We start from the raw sequence: 25,550 nt of genomic DNA, 5'->3' as shown, positions 1-25,550 counted from the left end.
TCCGGAGTACCTATGCAGACCAGCACTAGGTGACAAAATCTGTAGAACAGTGTTTGTCAACCTCAATTATTTTAAGAGGAGTGGACTTCAACTCCCAGAATTCCCCAGCAAGCATGGATGACTTTGGGGGAATTCTGGGAGTTGAAGTCCATAGGTCTTAAAAAAAGTTGCCAGTTGACAGACACTGCTGTAGAGGGAAGTACTTACCTGTGCAGAGGAATGAGTGAGAAAAAACTATAATCTGGGATGGGAGGAGACTTGAAACGACAGCATTTCTCTCTCCCAGGCCTTGACTCTTCCATTGCAGAAAACTTTGGGCATTTTGCCTTTCTTTTCCCAAATGAAACTCAAAACCCCACAAATGGGATCCAATAATTTAATGGATGGGGCCCTAAAAGACTTTTCCCCTTCCTTGCCCAGTGATTGGTCAGAAGCTATGTGACATCATAGCAGTCCCAGAGTTGAGGCGGGCTTGTAGAAAGAATGGTTAAGAGCAGAGGTCTCCAACCTTGGCAACTTTAAGCCTGGCGGACTTCAACTCCCAGAATCCCCCAGCCAGCAAAGCTGGCTGGGGAATTCTGGGAGTTGAAGTCCGCCAGGCTTAAAGTTGCCAAGATTGGAGACCCCTGGTTAAGAAGATGAGTACCAAATCTGCAGGCACTGGTATTGCTTTGCTGCCCCCTGGTGGTCAGATTGCATTAATACCCAGAGGTGCAGGTAGCTCTTGACTTACAACTATTCGTTCGGCGGCTATTCAAAGTTACTCAACACTATTCAAAGTTAACGCTACTTATTTATTTATTTATTTTATTTATTTATTTTATTTGATTTTTATACCGCCCTTCTCCCGAAGGACTCAGGGCGGTGTACAGGCAAAATAAAACCAACAATACAAATATACACGTTAAAATACCTTTAAAAAACTTATTTAAAATTAGCCTGATGTTAAAAATTACTGTCAATTAAAACCCCAATTTAAAATTGCTAAAATTCACTTTTAAAATCCAATTAAGCCAGCCCCGCGCGAATAAAAAGATGTCTCTTCAGTTCGCGACGAAATGTCCGAAGGTCAGGTATTTGACGTAAACCCGGGGGAAGCTCGTTCCAGAGTGTGGGAGCCCCCACAGAGAAGGACCTTCCCCTGGGGGCCGCCAGCCGACATTGTTTGGCGGACGGCACCCTGAGAAGTCCCTCTCTATGGGAGCGTACGGGTCGGTGGGAGGCATGTGGTAACAGCAGGCGGTCCCGTAAGTACCCAGGTCCTAAGCCATGGAGCACTTTAAAGGTCGTAACCAACACCTTAAAGTGCACCCGAAAGGCCACAGGCAGCCAGTGCAGTCTGCGCAGGAGCGGTGTTACATGGGAGCTACGCGTAGCTCCCTCTATCACCCGCGCAGCTGCATTCTGGACTAACTGAAGCCTCCGAGTGCACCTCAAGGGGAGCCCCATGTAGAGAGCATTACAGTAATCCAAGCGAGAGGTAACGAGCGCATGAGTGACTGTGCATAAGGCATCCCGATCAAGGAAGGGGCGCAACTGCCGAACCAGGCGAACCTGGTGGAAGGCCCTCCTGGAGACGGCCGTTAAATGATCTTCAAATGACAGCCGATCATCCAGGAGGACGCCTAAGTTGCGCACCCTGTCCTTTGGGGCCTGTCCTTTGGGGCCAATAACTCGCCTCCAACAGCCAGCTGCGGCTGCAGCTGACTGAATCGGGATGCCGGCATCCACAGCCACATCCACAGCTACTCAACGCTATTCAAAGTTATTCAAAGCTATTCAACGGCACTGAAAAAAAGTGACTTAGGAGCAGTCCTTGCTATTATGACTGTTGCAGCAATCCCATGGTCATATGATCAAAACCCGAGCACTTGGCAACTGGCATGTACTTATGACGGTTGCAGTGACCTTCCCAGCTGGCTTCCGATCGGCAAAACCAGTGGGGGAAGCCAGATTCACTTAACAACCCCGTGGTTCACTTAACAACTGAAATGATTCGCTTACCAACAGTGGCAAAAGAGGTCATAAATCAGGTGCAACTCACTTGCCTCACTTAGCAACAGAAATTGGGGTCCCGATTGTGGTCATAAGTCGAAGACTACCTATAGTACAGATAGTCCTTGACTTACAGCCATAACAGAGCTCCAAATTTTTGTCGCTAGGTGAGACATTTGTTAAGTGAGTTTTGTCCCTTTTTACGATCTTCCTTGCCACGGTTGTTAAGCGAATCACTGCGCTGGTTCAGTAAGTAACCCGGTTGTTAAGTGAATCCGGCTTCCCCGTTGACTTCGCTTGCCGGAAGATTGCAAAAAGAGGATCACGTGAACCCGGGGCACTGCGACCGTCATAAATACGAGTCAGTTGATTTTGGGTGCATGCGACCGCGTTTTTCAGTGCTGTTGTAGCTTCAAACGGTCGCTAAACGAACGGTTGTAAGTCGAGGACTAACGTGTATGTTATATGAACAGGGTGATTCTTAACTTAGTTTTAGCGAAAGGTGTGAATTGAAACCTTGGTTTAATGTTAAGATTCGATGTCTTGTGCAAAACTAAGGAATGGTAATTCAGTAACAAGGGGCTAATCATGTTTTGTGGGAATCGAGCAGCAAAGCAACTGGATTTCCGGTTCAAAGAACTTCTGGAGAAAAGTCTCCCTTTGATTTGCAAGAAACACACACACTCACACACACAAACACACAAACAGATAGAAAGTGGGGAGTGTTCCCCAAATGTCTGTCCCTTTGCCAATGCAATTTAAAGGATATAGGGTCATACTGCCCCCTAGTGTCCATAATCGTTGAATTTCAAGTTTATTGTCAAATATGCAACAGAAAAACAGAATTGGAAGAGAACTTGGAGGTCTTTCCTACTCCAACCCCCTACTTAAGCTGGAGACTCTATACTATTTCAGACAAACGGCTGCCCAGTCTCTTCTTGAAAAACTCCAGTATTGGAACCTTCACAACTTCTGGAGGTAAGTAGTTCTACTGGTTAATTGTCCTCACTGTCAGCAGATTTCTCCTTACTTCTAAGTTGCTTCTCTCCTTCATTAGTTTCCATCCATTGCTTCTTCTCCTGCCTTCAGGTGCTTTGGAGAATAGCTTGACTCCCTCTTCTCTGTGGCAGCCCATGTCCCCCCTGGTCCTTGAGCCCGTGACTCAAGATCAGGTTAGAATAGAATAGAATAGAATAGAATAGAATAGAATAGAATAGAATAGAATAGAATAGAATAGAATAGAATAGAATAGAATAGAATAGAATAGAATTTTATTGGCCAAGTGTGATTGGACACACAAGGAATTTGTCTTGGTGCATATGCTCTCAGTGAAGTGTTAATACCACTTTATTATAAATGTTGTATAAATGTTGTACCTTGATGAACGTATCTTTTCTTTTATGTACACTGAGAGCATATGCACCAAGACAAATTCCTTGTGTGTCCAATCACACTTGGCCAATAAAATTCTATTCCTATTCCTATTCCTACTAATGCCTTGGTAAGACCACACTTGGAACACAGTATTGCATCCAGTTTTGGCCGCCACAAAATAAAGACAAGAAGTTGAGACTCTGGAAAGAGGGAAGAGAAGAGCAACAAAAGACAATGAAGGGATTAGACATTGGAGGCTAAAACATATGAATAGAATAGAATAGAATAGAATTTTTTATTGGCCAAGTGTGATTGGACACACAAGGAATTTGTCTTGGTGCATAGACTCTCAGTGTACATAAAAGAAAAGATACGTTCATCAAGGTACAACATTTACATTTACAACACAATTGATGGTCAATATATCAATATAAATCATAAGGATTGCCAGCAACAAAGTTACAGTCATACAGTCATAAGTGGAAAGAGATTGGTGATGGGAACTATGAGAAGATTAATAGTAGTGCAGATTCAGTAAATAGTTTGACAGTGTTGATGGAATTATTTGTTTAGCAGAGTGATGGCCTTTGGAAAAAAACTGTTCTTGTGTCTAGTTGTTCTGGTGTGCAGTGCTCTATAGCGTCATTTTGAGGGTAGGAGTTGAAACAGTTTATGTCCAGGATGCGAGGGGTCTGTAAATATTTTCACGGCCCTCTTCTTGATTCGTGCAGTATACAGGTCCTCAATGGAAGGCAAGTTGGTAGCAATTATTTTTTCTGCAGTTCTAATTATCCTCTGAAGTCTGTGTTTTTCTTGTTGGGTTGCAGAACCGAACCAGACAGTTATAGAGGTGCAAATGACAGACTCAATAATTCCTCTGTAGAACTGAATCAGCAGCTCCTTGGGCAGTTTGAGCTTACTGAGTTGGCGCAGAAAGAAGAACGGTTGCAGGAACTCGGTATGTCTAGTTTAATGAAACGAAGGATTATGACATGATAGCAGTCTTCCAATATCTCAGGGGCTGCCACAAAGAAAAGAGTGACAAGCTGTTCTCCAAAGCCCCTGAGGGCAGGACAAGAAGCAATGGGTGGAAACTAATCAAGGAGAGAAGCAACTTAGAACTAAGGAGAAATTGAGAACAATTAACCAGTGGAACAGCTTGCCACCAGAAGTTGTGAATGCTCCAACACTGGAGGTTTTAAAGAAGAGACTGGATAACCATTTGTCTGAAATGGGATAGGGATTCCTGCCTGAGCAGGGGGGGGTTGGACTAGAAGACCTCCAAGGTCCCTTCCAATTCTGTTATTCAGATTTAGCTACTTTGCCTGTACAACACGTGTAAAAGAAAGGTGGGCTTCGATTGCGCAATTGCCGTTGTTTTAAAACAACCCCTACAACAATTGCAGTGTCACCATCCGTCTTTTACAAAAAAAGGGAGCATTGGTTTCCTTCCAGCTCTTATTTAAAAAAGAAAGACAGAAATGTAAGGAAGTAAACCTAAGCCTGCATTTTTCCTTCTCCTGACCTTTTCTTTCCTGTTGTGTCTTAAAAGTGCAAGCAGGAAAAACAGACAATTCTTTGTGGATCATCTCTGTAAACTCAGAATTTCTCTCTCTCTCTCTCTCTCCCTTTTTTGCTGCAGGGCCCGAGGAAAACAGTGTGATAAATAAATAATCCCATTTTAATTCACACATAAAAGAGACCAACTCGGCTGGAAAAAACAAGAAAGAAAGAAACCCAGAGAACCACAAGTAGCAGCTTTGGCATCACTTATTCTCCCAAATTAAGACTGACATTAGCACCGTTTGAACTGTTAAAAGCACGGTCAGGTTTATTCAGTTTTGTTTGCCTTTGATTGTGTTCCTCAAAGGTGCTAGCAACAGTCTCTCATTATAGTAACAGCATTATCCTTAAGAGTTTGACTTCCTTGCTTGTTGCTAGTGCAGTCAAAATAATGAAGATGATAATAACAAGCAAACTGGTCATGCGGTTAAAATTAGATGTTGATTTAGGGGGAAAAAATCATATGCATCTTCTTGATTAGTTTATAATACAAAATACAAAATAAAATAGTAAAAAAATAAGGGAGAGGGAAGAGAAAAATGCAGTAGAATAAGATAATTGGACTGAAATGGTATAGGGCCGGGGTAGTCAACCTTTTTGACTACCCAAAGACTACTACAAAGTCCTCTTTGTAGACTTTAGTTCAGCATTCAATACCATCATTCCAGACATTCTTCTAACTAAGCTAAACCAGCTACAGGTACCGGAACAGACTTGTAAGTGGATCACAAGCTTCCTAACAAACAGGAAGCAGCAGGTGAAGCTAAGCAAGATCACATCAAATACCTGTACAATTAGCACAGGGCCCCCCCAAGACTGTGTGTTCTCCCCACTTCTCTTCTCTCTGTATACCAATGACTGCATCTCCAACGATCCATCTGTTAAGCTACTGAAGTTCGCAGATGACACAACAGTGATCGGTCTCATTTGAGACAATGACGAATCCGCATATAGACGAGAGGTCGAACGACTAGCCTTGTGGTGCAACCAAAACAATCTGGAACTGAACATACTCAAAACCGTAGAAATGGTGGTAGACTTTAGGAGAAACCCTTCCATACTTCCACCTCTCACAATACTAGACAACACAGTATCAACAGTAGAAACCTTTAAATTTCTAGGTTCTATCATATCGCAAGATCTAAAATGGACAGCTAACATCAAAAAAGGACAACAAAGAATGTTCTTTCTGCGCCAACTCAGTAAGCTCAAACTGCCCAAGGAGCTGCTGATTCAGTTCTACAGAGGAATTATTGAGTCTGTCATTTGCACCTCTATAACTGTCTGGTTCGGTTCTGCAACCCAACAAGAAAGACACAGACTTCAGAAGATAATTAGAACAGCAGAAAAAATAATGGCTACCAACTTGCCTTCCATTGAGGACCTGTATACTGCACGAATCAAGAAGAGAGCTGTGAAAATATTTACAGATCCCTCACATCCAGGACATAAACTGTTTCAACTCCTACCCTCAAAACGACGCTATAGAGCACTGCACACCAGAACAACTAGACACAAGGACAGTTTCTTCCCGAAGGCCATCACTCTGCTAAATAAATAATTCCATCAACACTGTCAAACTATTTACTAAATCTGCACTACTATTAATCTTCTCATAGTTCCCATCACCAATCTCTTTCCACTTATGACTGTATGACTGTAACTTTGTTGCTGGCAATCCTTATGATTTATATTGATATATTGACCATCATTTGTGTTGTAAATGTTGTACCTTGATGAAGGTATCTTTTCTTTTATGTACACTGAGAGCATATGCACCAAGACAAATTCCTTGTGTGTCCAATCACACTTGGCCAATAAAAATTCTATTCTATTCTATTCTTATCCTGGTCCCAAGTCATAAATGATGAACATCTCAGCCACGTTAAGATGGGTGAACTACAACTCCCAGAATTCCCCCAGCCATCACGCTGGCTGAGACAATTCTGCCAATTGGAAGTCCACACGTCTTAAAACTTGATGAGGTTGTGAAACACTGAATTTTAGCACATTTTAAAGTACAAACCGCCTTAGCAGTCTAGAAATGGCAGACCGGCTTTTCAAAACGAGCCATGAACTTTATTAAATTCCAGCAGTCAAAAAATGCGCCGTTACTAGACTGAACAGGGTTCCGGAAGGCCTCTGGGTGGGGGGGAAGGCCGTTTTCGCCCTCCCCAGGCTCCTAGAAAGGCTCTGGAGCCTGGGGAGAGCGAAAAACAGGCCTTCTGGTCCCACCGGAAGTCGGCAAACAGGCCGTTTCTGGCCTCTGGAGCAGGGGTCTCCAACCTTGGTCCCTTTAAGACTTGTGGACTTCAACTCCCAGAGCTTTGCTGGCTGAGGGACTCTGGGAGTTGAAGTCCACAAGTCTTAAAGGGACCAAGGTTGGGGACCCCTGCTCTGGAGGGCCTCCAGGGGGAGTGGGGAACGCCGTTTTTGCCCACCCAAGGCTCCCAAGAAAGCCTCTGGAGCCTGGGGAGAGCAAAAAATGGGCCTACCAGGCCCACCGTACCATCGCGTGCCAAAAGCGGGGGGGAAGTGCGGGGGTGTGTGTCATGCGCGCATGCACGGGGTGGGGGGAGGTCGCATTGAATTATGGGTGTGGACACACATGCGCATGACCCCCCCCCTGCACTCTCCCCGCTTTTGGCACGTGAAAAAGTGCAGAGAAGAGCAGCAAAGATGATTAGGGATCTGGAGGATAAAACGTACGATGAACGGTTGAGGGACCGAGGACGAATGGTTGAAGAAGCTGATGGAGTCGGCTGCAATGGCAAAATTTGACTCTTTTGATTAAAGAAAAGAATATGAACGCTTGTGTCTCCACATGGAGGCGTCTTCTGAACTTTGTGCTCGGAGTAGAAAAAGAAATGAAATGCTGATTTTTGGCTTCTACCGATTAGACTGATTTCTAGGCTTAGAAAACTTGGAACTCTGTCGCCTTCGACAGGACCTAAGCTTAACTCACAGAATCATCTATTGTAATGTCCTTCCGGTTAAAGACTACTTCAGCTTTAATTGCAATAATACTAGAGCAACTAATAGATTTAAACTTAATGTCAACCGCTTTAATCTAGAATGCAGAAAATATGACTTCTGTAACAGAATCATCAGTGCTTGGAATACTTCACCTGACTCTGTGGTCTCTTCCCATAATCCTAAAAGCTTTAACCAAAAACTTTCTACTATGGACCTCACCCCATTCCTAAGAGGACCATAAGGGGCGTGCATAAGCGCACAAACGTGCCTACCGTTCCTGTCCTGTTGTTTGTCTTTTCTTCTTTCTATATATATGCTTATACCTCCTTATATTTACCCATATATGTTTATATACTATATAATCTTTTGTATGATTCCTACATATATTGTTGTGACAAAATAAAATAAAATAAAAAATAATAAATAAATAAATAAATAAATAAAAAATAAATAAATAAATAGTTTGTATTATGATGAAAAAATAAATAGTGATTTGATGTGAATGCCTTATTTTACTGCAACGGAGAGAGTGGGATGTTAAATGCTTCTTTTTCTCTTTCCTAATCCTTCCTCATTTTTCTCTTCCCCCCCACTTCCTCCCCATTGTTTTCTTATTTTCTTTCATATTTTTATGTCTCATTTTAATCTCAAAATAGCTCAGTAATAATGTTAATGGTGAAAAGCGATCAGGTTTGCCCTTGAGGCAAAGAAAGGCCAAAGGAGAACCTAAAACCAGCTCCTGGGGCATGGAGCAACCACATTGTTTTGTTTGTCAAATGCTGGAAACAGTTGTGGCAAAGGAAAGTGGTTGGGTCACACACCAGAATAGAATATCAGAGTTGGAAGGGACCTTGGAGGTCTTCTAGTCCAACCCCCTGCTTAGGCAAACCAATGTCAGCTGTTCGAGAACCAGCATTGACCCTGAATGACCAGCTAATAAGTGAAGCCCATTTGGGATGGGAAGAAGGTGGACTTACGCCAGGAAGATGTTTTTTGGGGTACTTCATAGCTCTCTGGAGAAGGGTGGAAGGAAAGGGGAGAATACACTGGGTGGACGGACTTCAATGCTGTGGAACTTTGAATGGTCACTAAACAAATGGTTGTAAGTGGAGGACTACCTGTTTAATGATACAGGTAATCCTTGATTTATGACCACAACTGAGTCCAACGTTTTTGTTGCTATGCAACATAGTTGTTCAGGGTTTTTTTTTGCCCCCATTTTGTGACCTTCCTTCCCACAGTTGTTAAGTGAATCATTACCATCGTTAAAGTTCGTAACAGGGTTGCTAAGTGAATCGAGCTTCCCTATTGACGCTGCTTGTGAGGAGGGTTGCAGAAGGGGATCACATGACCCAGGGACACTGCGACCGTCATAAATACGAGCCAGCTGCCAAGTGTCCGAATTTTGATCCGTGACGCTGCCACGGGAATGCCGTAACGGTCGTAAGTGTGAGAAAGGTCATAAGCCACCTTTTTCAGTGCCCTTGTAACTTTGAACAGTCACTAAACGAACTGTTATAAGTCGAGGACTACCTGTAATCGCCACCACTGTTTTGCCAGCTGGGTTTGTACAGGTAGTCCTCGACTTACGACAGTTCATTTGGTGACCGTTCGAAGTTACAATGGCACTGAAAAAGTGACCCATGACCGTTTTTCCACACTTAATGACCGTTGCCGCATCCCCCACGGTCACGCGATTTACATTCGGATGCTTTGAAAACCGACTCACATTTACGACGGCCGCAGTGTCGTCGTCCCCCCCCCCCGGGATCACGCGATCCCCTTTCGCGACCTTCTGAGAAGCAAAGTCGACGGGGGGGGAACCGGATTCACTTAACAACCGCGTCACTCATTTAACAACCGCAGCGATTCGCTTAACAAAAGTGGCGAGGGAAGCTGTAAAATGGGACCAATAAAACCCCCCCAAAAAACCTGCCTCGCTTCACAAATTTCTCACTGAGCAACGTAAATGTTGGGATTCAATTGTGGTCGTAAGTTCAGGACTACCGGGTCATCCATTCGGCAATTTTTTTGTCCGAGACCTGCAGAGAAACTGAAGAAAAATTCGGCTGCCTGTTTTGAAGCAGGGAGAGAAGAAAAGCCAGAATTAAGAAGTGTCATTCTAAGTTTTCCTCTGGATCCCGCAGGGGAGCAAGCGAGCGGGAACGCCCACGATGCTCTTTTGCAATAACACCACTTTTGTGGATCTCCTTGGTACCCGCTGGACCTTTTCTCTCTCTCTCTCACACACACAAACACACACACACTTAGGCTCTGTCTGTCTGGATCCATGTCTTCCTTCCAAGAAATTTCTCAGTGTGTGTGTGTGTGTTTTGCACAGCTTGTACGTGTCTGTCTGTACACGTTCCTTGGCCTGCTTTTGTGCCAAGAATTTGGAATGTTAAGACAGGGAGCGCCGGGCCAGATCCCGCCGCCTGTCGCTCGCTTTCCTCCCTCTGTGCTGCGCTCGCCGCCTTTTGTGGGTTTTTTTGTCCAGAATTGCCCATCTCGCCACAACAGGTTTGCCACAACAGTGTGGGGGGGGAAACCCACAACGAGGCACGTTGGTTGATCTTCTTAAAACACATCGTTTAGCGTTGCTGCCTTTGGAATATTAATCCCTTCCGCCGCTGTCTGGTCTCCCGGGGAAGGGTTTCCCTTTGCCAAAAAAAACTCTCTTGGATTTGCACAATTTTGTGTGTGTGTGTGTGTTAAAAGGCAAGCAGTAAATGGCATTGTTGTTCAGTTCCAGGACGGCGTCCAAAAATCCAATGTGGTTGCAGTGTTGACAGCTCAAGCGAATAACAGGAAAACAGATTTGGGAGGGACTTTGGAGATCTTCTAGTCCAACCCCCTGCTCAAGCAGGAGACCCTATTCCATTCCGGACTAATGGCTGTCCAATTTCTTCTTAAAAACTTCCGTTGATGAAGCACCCACAACTTCTGGAGGCAAGTTGTTCCACTGATTAATTGTTCTCCCTGTCAGGAAATTTCTCCTTAGTTCTAGGTTGCTTCTCTCCTTGATTAGTTTCCACCCATTGCTTCTTGTCCTGCCTTCAGGTGCTTTGGAGAATAGCTTGACTCCCTCTTCTTTGTGGCAGCCCCTCAAATATTGGAAAACAGCTATCATGTCACCCTTTTCTCTAGACTAATTCTGAAATGAACCTACAAATATTCCTTCCTTCCTTCCTTCCTTCCTTCCTTCCTTCCTTCCTTCCTTCCTTCCTTCCTTCCTTCCTTCCTTCCTTCCTTCCTTCTTCCCTTCTCCTCCCCTCCCTGTATTTATTTATTTTTCACACTTAACAGCCTATCTCTCTCAGAGAAGGGCTCCAGGCAGTGTATAATTCAATCCATAAAATTAAGCACTAAAACCAGAATAATTTAAGTTTAAAAGCTTTTTAAAATATAAAAGGACGTTATAAAATTTGCAGAGATCCAAGATGGGGAGGTTAGCAGTTATTCCTCGACTTAGGACCACAATTGGAACTGCTAAGCGATGCTGTCATTAAGTGAGTCATCAAGGGACCCGATCTGATAATTCGACCAGCTCAGAGTTGCCTGAACCATGAAATGGGCGGCAAATAAATGTGATAATAGTTGTAATAGTAATAATAAGCACAACTTAACAGAATTAACAGTAGCAGTCACTACTACTTGTACTCAAAGAAGTGATACCTAGATCCCACACTTTTCATGGATTGATATTGATGCATATTTAAAAACAAAAGCAGAATTAACAGAATAACAAGAGCTCGCCAGTTTGGAACCCTCACCACATCTCTGACATCAATACAATTGAACGTGTCCAGAAATATTTTACAAGAAGAGTTCTCCATTCCTCTGAAAACAACAAAATACCTTATCCCACCAGACTTGAAATCCTAGGTTAGAAAACTTGGAACTCTGTCGCCTTCGACATGACCTAAGCTTAACTCACAGAATCATCTATTGTAATGTCCTTCCTGTCAAAGACTACTTCAGCTTTAATTGCAATAATACAAGAGCAACCAATAGATTTAAACTTAATGTCAACCGCTTTAATCTAGATTGCAGAAAATATGACTTCTGTAACAGAATCATCAGTGCTTGGAATACTTTACCTGACTCTGTGGTCTCTTCTCATAATCCTAAAAGCTTTAACCAAAAACTTTCTACTATTGACCTCACCCCATTCCTAAGAGGACTATAAGGGGCGTGCATAAGCGCACAAACGTGCCTACCGTTCCTGTCCTATTGTTTTTCTTTTCTTCTTCCTATATATATGCTTATAACTCCTTATATTTACCCATATATGTGTTTATTTACTATATAATCTTTTTGTATGATACCTACATATATTGCTGTGACAAAATAAATAAATAAAAATAAATAAATAAAAAAGCTGGAAGGGACCTTGGAGGTCATCTAGTCCAACCCCCTGCTCAAGCAGAAAACCTTATACCATTTCAGACAAAGTGGCTGTCCTGTCTCTCCTTAAAAGCCTCCAGTGATGGGAGCACCCACAACTTCTGGAGGCAAGTTGTTCCACTGGTTAATTGTTCTTGCTGCTAGGAAATTTCTCCTTAGTTCCAGGTTGCTTCTCTCCTTGATCATTTTTCCATCCATTGTTTCTTGTCTGGTCTTCAGGTGGTTTGGAGAATAGGTTGACCTCCTTTTTTTTGTGGCAGCCCCTCAGATATTGGAACTTTGCTGTCACGTCACCCCTGGTCCTTTTCTTCACTAGACAAGCCACGTCCAGTTGAACACCCATCGGCATTGTCAAATTCACCTTCGGTCAGTTGCAAAAGGCAGCTTTAATCAGAACCGCTTACACCTTGCAACGATGCCTTTAATATTATTAAACATCCACATCTGCCTATCCCAGGTTCTTCAAGAGGCAGGGGGACAAAATTTTGCCGAACCGAGCCTGAATGTCTGGCTGACTGTGCAACCCAGCTGTAATCAACTTGACCGGTTTTGTTGCAGTTTGTTAAGCAAATCAATTGACTTTGTGTGGGGGAAGCTGGGAAGGCGGCAAATCGCCAATTGTGTTACTTCAAGATGGCTTACAACCATCATGAAATTCAACAGTGAAAAAAGTAAGGGTCTACATTTAGGCCAAAAAAACCCAAAATGCACAGGTACCGGATATGTGGTACCTTGCTCAATAGTAGTAACTGTGAGAGGGATCTTGGAGTCCTACTGGACAACCATTTAGATATGAGCCAGCAGTGTGCAGCAGCTGCCAAAAAAGCCAACACAGTTCTGGGCTGCATAAACAGAGGGATAGAATCAAGATCACGTGAGGTGTTAATACCACTTTATAATGCCTTGGTAAGGCCACACTTGGAATACTGCATTCAGTTTTGGTCGCCACGATGTAAAAAAGATGCTGAGACTCTAGAAAGAGTGCAGAGAAGAGCAACAAAGGTGATTAGGGGACTGGAGGCTAAAACATATGAAGAACGGTTGCAGGAACTGGGTATGTCTAGTTTAATGAAAAGAAGGACCAGGGGAGGCATGATAGCAGTCTTCCAATATCTCAGGGGTTACCACAAAGAAGAGGGAGTCAAAATATTCTCCAAAGCACCTGAGGGTAGAACAAGAAGCAATGGGTGGAAACTAATCAAGGAGAGAAGCAACTTTAGAACTAAGGAGAAATTTCCTGACAGTTAGAACAATCAGTAAGTGGAACAACTTGCCTGCAGAAGTTGTGAATGCTCCAACACTAGAAATTTTTAAGACGATGTTGGATAACCATTTGTCTGAAATGGTGTAGGGTTTCCTGCCTGGGCAGAGGGTTGGACTAGAAGACCTCCAAGGTCTTCCAACTCTGTTGTTATGTTATGTTATGTTATGTTATGTTATGTTATGTTATGTTATGTTATGTTATGTTATGTTATGTTATGTTATGTTATGTTATGTTATGTTATGTTATGTTATGTTATGTTAAGATCATAAATGTGAACCGGTTGCCAAGCGCCTGAATTGTGATCCTGTAGCCTCGATGGTGGTTCAGTGTTTGTAAGGTCAGGACATAAGTCACTATTTCCAAGGCTGTTAGAAATTCAAATGGATTTGTGGACTTCAATTCCCAGAATTCCCCCGCCAGCCATGGGCGGCTGGGGAATTCTGGGAGTTGAAGTCCATACCTCATAAAGTACCTAAAGTTGAGGCACGCTAAGTGAAATGACTACCCATTTATAGAAAACAATCCAGTTGCTCACAAAAACCCCATAAAAACCGCAAAACCACACACAGCCACAACAAAACACGCGACGCCCTGAATGCAAAGGTATCTTCATTCAAAAACCTGCTCTCAATAACGTTCCAAAGCTGATTTAGTCATATCTGTACATTTCCCAAATCCCTTAATCTCTAGTATGGCACCACAGAGTGCCAACAGGCTCACAATCATCTCATTGGCATCTGTGCCGCCCTCTTATTTTCCTCTCTGTTTAAAGCTTTTTTCGTTTTTTGATGAAAAACTGGCACCGCGTAAAAACTCCCATTTTCCAGCCGACGTTTTCCTTTTCCAAGAACACCAGAAACAAGAGAAGGTTGTTGGCTAAAACACAGGATGGCGTAAAAAACCGCTTTCTTTTGTACCCTGGCATAAGGTGGTAGTTATGTTGGGCCAGGTGGTTCCGCTCGGCACAGCCTGCCTCGCAGGGTTGTGGTTGTGGGGAAAATACAGGTAGTCCTCGACTTATGACAGGCCGTTTAGTGACCATTCAATGTTATGAGCGACCCCAGAAAGTGGTGGTGGGGACTTACGATGCACATCCGAAATTCTGAATTTCTAGCCCACTCTGTGGTCAGATGGAAATTAGGGCTCCCGTCCTTGTCCCAACTCTTGCCAACCTAGCAATTCGAAAACATGCAAATGCGAGTAGATTAAATAGGTACCACTTCGCTGGGAAAGGTAACAGTGTTCCATGACATCATGCTGGCCACATGATTGCAAAAATGTCTTCAAACAGCGCTGGCTCAACGGCTTTCAAATGGAGATGCGCACCAACCCCTACTGGGGCTGCCAAGAGTCGCCCGGCGGAGAGGCGGGAGCAGGGTGGGAGTTTGCAAACGATCGCTTCCCCTTTGCCTTCTCTTCCAAAATTGCTGGCCACGCCCACCCCATCACTAGAGCTTATTTTGGGGGGAGGGCGTATATTTACGCCTGTTGTGGTCTGCCAGCAGCCTGCGGAGCTGGGGAAGGCCCGGATGAGGGCTCTGCGTCGGAGGCAGAGGTGGGGCCAGGACCATCGGGGAGTAATGTGCAGACTCCAGAGCCTCCAGAGACTGACAGTAGTGAGGCAGAGGAACAGGAGGAACCTGTTCCTAATGCATGCATGAGAAGAGCTGCCAGAAGGCAAGAGCAGCTCAAGCAGAGAGGACGACTCGGGAGTAGGGCCAAGAGATGATTGGCCCCTCCCATAAGGCTTAAAAGACCAGCAACGGCGTTTGGGCTCTTTGCCGGAAAGCAACGCTGATAGCTTTGTCTTGTTGCATAATTTTCCTTTTAAACTGGTCCTAAAAATTGTACTATAACTGTCTTTACTTTGGCTGTAAACAGCCCTGAGTCCTTTGGGAGAAGGGCGGTATAGAAATTGAAACAATCAATCAATCAATCAATAAATTTGTTTCGTATCGGTGTCTTCTGAATGTTTGCCAAGAAAGGCCTTTGGCAGTTTGCCTAATTGGACCAAAGTTGGTGATAGGACTGAGGAGTTATGTTGGGAGGAATTTGCTTTAATTTAGTTTGGACTACGCTGAGAATGAAGTACTTCTCAGCTGTTTGAATAAAGTTTGTTCGTTTTTACAGACTGAGTTTCCTACTACCTACTGGGGTCTGGATCACAACAATGCCCATCCCAAAAATCAGGCTTGGCCTTATTTTCGGGACATGTCCTATTTTTGGGAAAACACGGTATATGTCTACGGAGATTCATAGAGTCATCCAGGTCATAAGAGCTGAAGAAGCTTCCTGGATGAGAAGCGAAACGTCTTCAAAGAAAAAGCAGGAAGTCCAGTTGCCTCTTGGAAAAAGCACCTTTGAGACAACCAACCCCTGTAGTTGGCAATGATTAGTGGAGTCTAATCCGCAGGGATTCCTTCATCTTTTTCACCCGTTTCATAAGCTGTCCTTTCTCTAGATGAGGGTACAGGTAGTCCTCGATTTACGATCACCATTGAGCCTAAAATTATGTTGCTAAGTGAGACGTATGTTCAGTGAATTTTGCCCCATTTTAAGACCTGGTTGTTGAAAGGATCAAAGCTTCATTTCTTTTGCACACAATCCTCGCCGAGCGCAGAAACTACATGCAGGTTCTGACATGTTCTGGAGAACCGGTAGCAGAAATTTTGAGTAGTTTGGAGAACCGGCAAATACCACCTCTGGCTGGCCCCAGAGTGGGGTGGGAATGGAGATTTTGCAGTATCTTTCCCCTGACATGCCCAAGCCACGCCCACCAAGCCACACCACGCCCACCAAGCCACGCCCACAGAACTGGTAGTAAAATTTTGAATTTCACCGATTCAAACCCTCCCCTCCAAATTCCCATGAGAAAAGCCTGCTGTTCCAACCATTTTAAGTAATTTTCTTTTTCCCTCTTGTAGTAGCACCGACAGCCCGTAATTTGGAGTTTTCCCCATCGCCACCGCTAAAAATTTCATACTTCAAAGCTTTGGGAAAAATATGATCCTTAGCAGAATGAGCATAAATAAGAAAAAAGATGTCGGCAGTGACTTAAAAAATCCGTTTCAATTTTATTCAATCTTGCTCAATTTTTATCCATTTGGGAAATACAAATCCACCTGTACAAAAAATTTGATATCGGAGAGATAGGACTCCCCATCGCCTTATTTTAGCAGTTTAATAAACCTCACTGATATCCAGTGTTGGTACTTCTTGTAGTCTCTCAACCCGGACTTCATTTTAAGATAATGGTATAATTTGCTTTTTACAGAGAAAATCTGGGATATTCAACCTTGGCAACTTTTAAGACCTGTGGACTTTAACTCCCAGAATTCCCCAGCCAGCCATAGCTGGCTAGGGAATTCTGGGAGTTGAAATCCACGGGTCTTAAAAGTTGCCAAAGTTGAATATCCCAGAGCAAATATTTCACATCCCAGATCATTTCAGAGGGTTTGTCTGCATTCAAACACAAACTCCCTTTAGATCCCCCCATCGGTCCCCTAAAAAGGGTCCCCAAATACAAGGACAATGTAAGAAAAACACACAAAGGTGTTTAAAAAAACATCCTACCCACTTTGGGGTCTTTGCTCAGGAATCTTCCCACAATTTTGGGGAGTGATGAAAGTGATGATCAGATATCAGACAGTGATGATCAGATATCAGATAAACCCACTAACTTTTGCAAAGCAAGCTTCTGCAAAGCCAAGAGCGAAGTCCAGATAAAAAGCCGGCCATCCAGCCGAATATATACCGGTGTGTTATTTTTTTTACCGCACACGGAAAAGGGTTTGTCCAGAAGTCTTTCAAACAAGGGACCAAACAGCTTGAACGTTTTCAAAATTCTGCCCTGGTCTTTGGCTTACGTGGGCGGCGAGACAGGCATTTCCAAAGTGTCAAACGTGTGTTGTGTTGTGTTGTGCTGTGCAGTAGCATTGGGCATAATAATAATAATAATAAAAAACCCAAAACGGTTTAAAAACGAACAAAAAAGAAGAACGAAAGGAAAAAAAACCCCCAAAATTTCCCAGTTTTCCTTCTTCGTTGGACAAGTTCAAAAGGAAAACAGAGGCACCGGATTAAAGGCAGATTACGTGTTCGTTGCTGAAATCAAACCAATTCAAAATCGCCCCATTCACACAGGGACCCGATAGTTGCAGTGGTTACACTCCGACTCGCTTAGCGGCAGGGGGATGCTGGCTTTACGCCCAAGGTCCTGTTCGGCACACGGTGACTCGGACCTCTCTTTGAAGAAATCCGAGATGTAACGGACCTGGGAAAAAGAGGACTCTGATGAGAAGATGCCAAAGGCGGACAGTTTGATTTAGTGGTTAAGGCACCAAAGCTAGAAACTGGGCGATTGTGAGTTCTAGTTCTGCCTTAGCAATAAAAGCCGACTGGGTGACTTGGGCCCAATCACCAGGAGAAAGTGAGTTCTAGTTCTGCCTGAGGCATGAAAGCCACCTGGGTGACTTGGGGCCAATCGCCAGGTGACAGTGAGTTCTAGTCCTGCCTTAGGCATGAAAGCCACCTGGGTGACTTGGGGCCAATCACCAGGTGACAGTGAATTGTAGTTCTGCCTTAGGCATGAAAGCCACCTGGGTGACTTGGGGCCAATCGCCAGGTGACAGTGAGTTCTAGTCCTGCCTTAGGCATGAAAGCCACCTGGGTGACTTGGGGCCAATCAGCCCATTGCTTACCGTAAGGATAGCAATGAGTGCTCCTTGCAGGAGGCCAACTAGCACATCGCTCCAATGGTGCTTGTAGTCCGACACTCGGCTGTAGCCCACGTAGATGGCGAAGCAGAGGAGAAAGAACTGGATAGTCGGGCGCAGCAGCCGAGCCCATCTGCCAACCAGCCGGGCCTGAATGTAGAGCTAGAATCAACAAGAAGGGAGGGGGGCTTTAGAGATGGCCGCCAGAGGTCTATGACCTTGGAAGAGAAGGTCTTCCTTTGTACCCTAAAGCTGAGCCTGATGCCCAAATTGAATTCCACCCTTGCTTCCAATCCTAAATGAGCCGGGTTTGCCTGATGAGGCCACGGGAAATAAGGAGGGAGGGAGGGAGGAAGGAAGCTAGGAAATGGAAGGGAGGGAGACAGAAGGGAGGGAGGGAGGAAAGGAGGAGGGAGGGAGGGACAAAGGGAAGGAAGGAGGGAGAGTGGGAGAGGGAGGGAGAAAGGAAGGAAGTGAGAGGGAAGGAGAGAGAAGCAAGGGAGGGTGGAAGGAGGGAGGGAGGAAGGAAGGAGGAAGGAAAGAAGGAAGAAAGAGGGAGAGAGGGAGGGAGGAAGGAAATGAGAGAGAGTGAGGGAGAAGCGAGGGAGGGTGGAATGAAGGAGGGAGGGAGGAAAGGAGGGAGGGACAAAAGGAGGAGGGAAAGAGGAAAAAGGAAGAGAGGAATGAAGGAGGGAGGGAGGAAAGGAGGACAGGGGAGGGATAAAGGGAAGAAAGAAGGAGGGAGAGAGGAGGGAGGAAATGAAGGAGGGAGGGAGAAGCGAGGAAGGGTGGAATGAAGGAGAAAGGGAGGAAAGGAGGGAGGGACAAAGGGAGGAGAAAAGGAGGAAAAAAGAAAGGAGGGAGAGGAATGAAGGAGGGAGGGAGGAAAGGAGGACAGAGGGAGGGATAAAGGGAAGAAAGGGAGAGAGGGAGAGAGGAAGGAAATGAGAGGGAGGGAGGGAGAAGTGAGGGAAGGTGGAAGGAAGGAGGGAGGGAGGAAAGGAGGGAGGGACAAAGGGAGGAAGGAAGGAGGGAGAGGAAAGAAGGAAGGAAGAAGGGAGGGAGGGATCAAATAAACAAAGCACCCAAATGGTAAAATAAACAAGGGATGCATGCAAATCAATCAATCAATCAAGGAAGCCAATCAATAAAGCTTGCAACTAAATACATAAGGGCATGAAAATAAACATAGGGGGTCTCCAAAAAATTAAACAAAGCAAGGAAAAATAAATATAGCACAGAAAGATAAAGGAGGTGCGCAAACAAACAAACAAAGGGAGCAAGCAAATAAATTAATAAACAAATAATAAATAACGGAGGCGAACCAATAAAGGAAGCACGGCAAATAGAGGAATAAATAAATAAAGGGAACAATTCAAGTCAGCAAAGCAATAAAGGAAGCCAATAAATAAATAAAGGGAGGGTGCCAATTAATAACCATGCAACATTTCTCTCCCCTCACCTCCAATTTGAAAGATCCTCAAGGAAACCTCCCAGCCCTCCCAGTGACCAAGGCAAAAAGGCAGCTGCTTAGGAGTTCGGTACGTTCTTTTTAGGTAGACAAAGCCTTGAGGTAGGGAAAGCAGAACATCTGCTACCTCATTTTTAAAAATTTTATTTATTTTTTTAAAAAGAACCAGGAGCTTTGGCAGTCAGTCGGAGCTCTTTTTTTTCTGATTTGTGGGGGAATGTTGGCCACATTGTGCAAAACTTTTTTAGAGCTCTCGAATCCAATGTTTCTGTTGTGACTCCAGCCCCCGAACCTGGCCCCATACCCAAAAGTGACTCCGAGAGTGAGGGGGAAGGGCCGGCAAGACTTACCTCGGGAGCACCGATTCCTTTGGCTCGGCTCCAGGAGCCAGAACCAGACCACTCGGAGGATGTAATGAGGCCGTCATCCCCTGATTCCTCCCTTCCCCAGGCTACGCCTTCAGACCCAGCTGATAATAATAATCAAGCTTGGATCGACCCACGCTTCAGAAGATTAGAGAGGCGGCGTCATCAAAAGGAAGGGTGGGGCAGGAGCCCCACCCCACAGGATATATAAGGAGCTTTGGGACTGCTCTCACTCCACGGGAAGCAAAAGTTTAGCTGAACCGTTTCAAAAAGAGCTGAAAGTCTTGCTACGTGAGTCATTTGTTTGAACTTTGGCAGGCAGCTGTGATTTCTCTGCCAGGACTGATAAGAGCCGTGAATTGGGTCTGAAGTGGGGAAGGAGACAGAACAGTTTCTGAAGCTTGGCCACTTGAAGATGGGTGGACTTCAACTCCCACAATTCCCCAGCCAGCACGGCTGGCTGGGGAATTGTGGGAGTTGAAGTCCACCCATCTTCAAGCGGCCAAGCTTCAGAAACATTGGATGTCGGCTGAGGAATTGTGGGAGTTGAAGTCCACCCATCTTCAAGCGGCTAAAGTTGAGAAACATTTGCTCACAATCCCTTCTTCCCCGATCCTTTGAAATGCAAAGGAACCTGGGTCTTCGGGTTCCGAAAATGGCATCCATCCAGCTTCGCCCCCCCACCCCACCCCGCACTTTTCCAGAAAAGAATTTGAACGAGGGGTGAAATCCAGCAGGTTCTGACAGGTTCTGGAGAACCGGCAGCGGAAATTTTGAGTAATTCAGAGAACCGGCAAATACCACCTTTGGCTGGCCCGGAAGTGGGGTGGGAATGGAGATTTTGCAGCATCCTTCCCCCTGGAGTGGGGTGGGAATGGAGATTTTGCAGTATCTTTCTGCCAAATCCACCAAGCCACACCCACAGAACCCGTAGTAAACAAATTTGGATTTGAACCCCTCGATCCGTTCACTCACTCACCGCTAAAAACATCATGCAGTACATCGCAAAGGAAGAATGCCCAGAATAGAACGATAATCTAGAAAGAGAAGAACAAAAGGAGAAATATATAGGTAGGTAGTCCTTGAATTATAATCTCACAGTTGAACCCCAGATTCCTGTTGCCACGTGAAACATCGGTTAAGTGAATTTTGCCCCAGTTTAACAACCTTTCTGGCCACAGCCGTTAAAGTGAATCACTGCCATCGTTAGGTTAGCCATTAAGTGAACCTGGCTTCTCCATTGGTTTTGCTTAATAATAATAACAGAGTTGGAAGGGAACCTTGGAGGCCTTCTAGTCCAACCCCCTGCCCAGGCAGGAAACCCTACACCCATTTCAGACAAATGGCTTGTTGGAAGGTCGCAAAAAAAGGGGATCACGTGACCCCGGGACGCTGCAACCGTCGTAAGTATGAGTCCATTGCCAAGCCTCTGAATTTTGATCATGTGACCATAGGGGAAATGCTGTAACGCTCAGTTAAGTGTGAAAAGCGGTCACAACTCACTTTTTTTCAATGCCGTTGTGACTTTGAAGAGTCACTCAATGAACTGTTGTAAGTCAAGATCAAGGGAGGTACTAACACCACTCTATAAGGCCTTAGTAGGACCACACCTAGAGTACTGCATCCAGTTTTGGTCTCCACACTATAAAAAAGATGTTGAGACTCTAGAAAAAGTGCAGAGAAGAGCAACCAAGATGATTAGGGGACTGGAGGCTAAAACATATAAAGAACGGTTGCAAGAACTGGGTAAGTCTAGTTTAATGAAAAGAAGGACTAGGGGAGACAGGATAGCCATCTTCCAATATCTCAGGGGTTGCCACAAAGAAGAGGGAGTCAAGCTATTCTCCAAAGCATCTGAGGGCAGGACATGAAGCAATGGATGGAAACTAATCAAGAAGCAACCTGCTCCATCAATGGAGGTTTCAAGAAGAGACTGGGTAGCTACTTGTCTGAAACGATATAGGGTCAACTGCCTGAGCAGAGTGTTGGACTACAAGACCTATACAAGCCAACAGTGTGCCACAACAGCCAAAAAAGCCATTGCAATCCTAAATTGCATTAACAGAAGGATACACTCAAGGTCAAGTGAGGTACTAATACCACTCTATCAAGCCTTCTTAAGACCACACCTGGAATACTGCATCCATTTTTGGTCACCACAGTATAAAAAAGACGGTGAGACTCTAGAAAAAGTGCAGGGAAGAGCAATCAAGATGATTAGGGGAATTGGAGGTTAAAAGATACGATGAATGGTTGCAGGAACTGGGCATGGCTAGTCTAGTGAAGAGAAGGACCAGGGGAGACAGGATAGCAGTCTTCCAATATTTGAGGGGCTGCCACAGAGAGGAGTAAGGGGGTCAAGCTATTTTCCAAAGCACCTGAAGGCCAAACAAGGAACAATGGATGGAAACTGAACAAGGAGAGATTCAACCTGGAAATAAGGAGAAATTTCCTGACAGTGAGAACAATCAACCCATGGAACAGAAGTTGCCTTCAGAAGTTGTGGGAACTTCATCACTGGAGGCTTTCAAGAAGAGACTGGACTGCCATCTGTCAGAAATGGTGTAAGGTCTCCTGCTTGGATGGGGGGGTTGGACTAAATGACCTACAAGGTCCCTTCCAACTTCCAACTCTGTTAATCTGTAATCATTTAAGTATGATGAATCATTATTAATTAATTTTTGACTGTTTCCTGTTAACGGTTACCGCCATCTATTTATAACTGCATTGATTTTAGAGTTGCCAGGAAATTTAGTTTATATTCACGTTCATCTATTCCTGAAATAAGAGGTGTTTTTTTTTCCTTTTACGTATTTTGCCCTCTTGGGTGATGTTATGTTTGAAATCTCCTTTTCGCACATAGCTTTGGGCACGGATCAGATTTCTGCTGCAATGTTTGTAGCCTTTGCAAAAACAATGCAGGCAGTCCTCGACTTACGACCATAACTGAAGCCCAAAGTTTGTGTCGCTAAGCGAAACAATTTGTGAAGTGAGCTTTGGTCCGTTTTTACGACCTCTCTTGCCACAGCCGTTAAGTGAATCACTGCAGTTCTTAAGTTAGTAACAGGGTTGATAAGGGAATCTGGCTTCCCCGTTGACTTAGCCTGTCGGAAGGTCACAAAAGGGGATCACATGTAGCCATTGAGTGAGTAAATCCTCACGATTTTATAGACATTAATTAAGAGGGCAGTTTGGCGCAGTGATTAAGGCAGTAGGCTAGAAACTGGGGGCTATGAGTTCAAGTTCTGCCTTAGGCACGAAGCCAATTGGGTGACCTTGGGCCGGCCACTCTCCCTCAGCCCTAGGAACGAAGCAATGGCAAACCACTGCTCCAATTCTCACTGGAGTCACAATTTAGTCAAAAGAATCCAGAAAAAAATAGTTAATTAATAGGAAACAGATCATCCTCCTTTAGTGGCTGCCTCTTTTAGCGACCGTTCTGTTGCCACAGGTATGAAAAAGTAACTTCCTTGTTACTTTTAAAAGTAAAAGTAAAATCCTTGTATTCACAACCTTGGTGTAAAGCAAAGCTAAAGTAAGAGTGTAAACTCAAGTCACAGTTTATTTCATTTATTTATTTCAGAAAAATTATATTGCCGCCTACTCGCACATTAAGCTTCACTTAATGACAAAATTCCAGGCCCAACTGTGACCGCTAAACGAGGACCAGCTGTGTTATCCTTTTTTCCTGAAAGAAAAATTTCAGGGAATATTCCACTGCAACACGGAAGCAATATGGAAGCAATATTATTTTGGGCCGTAATAGCTCAGGCTGTTAGAAGCCTGTTATTAAAACACAGCAGCCTGCAATTACTGCAGGTTCAAGCCCGGCCCGAGGTTGACTCAGCCTTCCATCCTTTATAAGGTAGGTAAAATGAGGACCCAGATTGTTGGGGGGGCAATAAGTTGACTTTGTAAATATACAAATAGAATGAGACTATTGCCTTATACATTGTAAGCCGCCCTGAGTCTTCGGAGAAGGGCGGGATATAAATGTAAAATAAAATAAAAATAAAAATATGCATATGGTCGTAAATCCGACATCTCTGACAGCGTTGAACTTACCTGGATTCCGTGATGTTTCTGGAATTGCCCTGGCACACGTCTTCCACCTGGACGTAAAACGAGCAATTTACTTTCGTCCAGTCTGGCTGACAGACCGCCAGGAAATTGGGCCGCAGACGGCCGATCGTGTACTTGGCCAAGTCGGTCAGCGACTGGCTGACGGCCAGACAAGGAATAATGGACGGAAACTGTTCAAGATGAGATTCAACCTGGAAATGAGGAGGAATTTTCTGACAGTGAGAACAATCAACCCATGGAACAGAAGTTGCCTTCAGAAGTTGTGGGAACTTCATCACTGGAGGCTTTCAAGAAGAGACTGGACTGCCATCTGTCAGAAATGGTGTAGGGTCTCCTGCTTGGATGGGGGGTTGGACTAGATGACCTACAAGGTCCCTTCCAACTTCCAACTCTGTTACTCTGTAATCATTTAAGTATGATGAATCATTATTAATTAATTTTTGACTGTTTCCTGTTAACGGTTACCACCATCTATTTATAACTGCATTGATTTTAGAGTTGCCAGGAAATTTAGTTTATATTCACGTTCATCTATTCCTGAAATAAGAGGGTTTTTTTTTCCTTTTACGTATTTTGCCCTCTTGGGTGATGTTATGTTTGAAATCTCCTTTTCGCACATAGCTTTGGGCACGGATCAAATTTTACTGCTGCAATGTTTGTAGCCTTTGCAAAAACAATGCAGGCAGTCCTCGACTTACGACCATAACTGAGGCCCAAAGTTTGTGTCGCTAAGCGAAACAATTTGTGAAGTGAGCTTTGGTCCGTTTTTACGACCTCTCTTGCCACAGCCGTTAAGTGAATCACTGCAGTACTTAAGTTAATAACAGGGTTGATAAGGGAATCTGGCTTCCCCGTTGACTTAGCCTGTCAGAAGGTCACAAAAGGGGATCACGTGTAGCCATCGAGTGAGTAAATCCTCACGATTTTATAGACATTAATTAAGAGGGCAGTTTGGCGCAGTGATTAAGGCAGCAGGCTAGAAACTGGGGGCTATGAGTTCAAGTTCTGCCTTAGGCACAAAGCCAATTGGGTGACCTTGGGCCGGCCACTCTCCCTCAGCCCTAGGAATGAAGCAATGGCAAACCACTGCTCCAATTCTCACTGGAGTCACAATTTAGTCAAAAGAATCCAGAAAAAAATAGTTAATTAATAGGAAACAGATCGTCCTCCTTTAGTGGCTGCCTCTTTTAGCGACCGTTCTGTTGCCACAGGTATGAAAAAGTAACTTCCTTGTTACTTTTAAAAGTAAAAGTAAAATCCTTGTATTCACAACCTTGGTGTAAAGCAAAGCTAAAGTAAGAGTGTAAACTCAAGTCACAGTTTATTTCATTTATTTA

At 44.3% G+C, this 25,550-nt stretch overlaps 1 protein-coding gene across 1 annotated transcript in view; it reads right to left on the bottom strand.

Moving 5' to 3' along the window:
- Positions 1 to 16,947: 16,947 nt before the first annotated feature.
- The window catches only part of PLPP2 (phospholipid phosphatase 2), a 72,465-nt gene continuing 63,862 nt past the window's right edge, over positions 16,948 to 25,550 (bottom strand). The window contains exons 5-7 of the mRNA XM_058163585.1: positions 21,110 to 21,167; positions 18,280 to 18,456; positions 16,948 to 17,852 (exon numbers count right to left, since the gene is read on the bottom strand). Of these exons, the coding sequence (XP_058019568.1) occupies positions 17,715 to 17,852; positions 18,280 to 18,456; positions 21,110 to 21,167 (373 nt within the window). The 3' untranslated portion in view covers positions 16,948 to 17,714. The remainder of the gene's footprint in view (positions 17,853 to 18,279; positions 18,457 to 21,109; positions 21,168 to 25,550) is intronic.

The sequence above is a fragment of the Ahaetulla prasina genome, chromosome 1 (assembly GCF_028640845.1).
Source record: "Ahaetulla prasina isolate Xishuangbanna chromosome 1, ASM2864084v1, whole genome shotgun sequence".
In the NCBI taxonomy this organism is placed as follows: domain Eukaryota; kingdom Metazoa; phylum Chordata; class Lepidosauria; order Squamata; family Colubridae; genus Ahaetulla; species Ahaetulla prasina.
The sequence above is the reverse complement of the archived record's forward strand: the minus strand, read 5'-3'. Positions and strand labels throughout refer to the sequence as shown.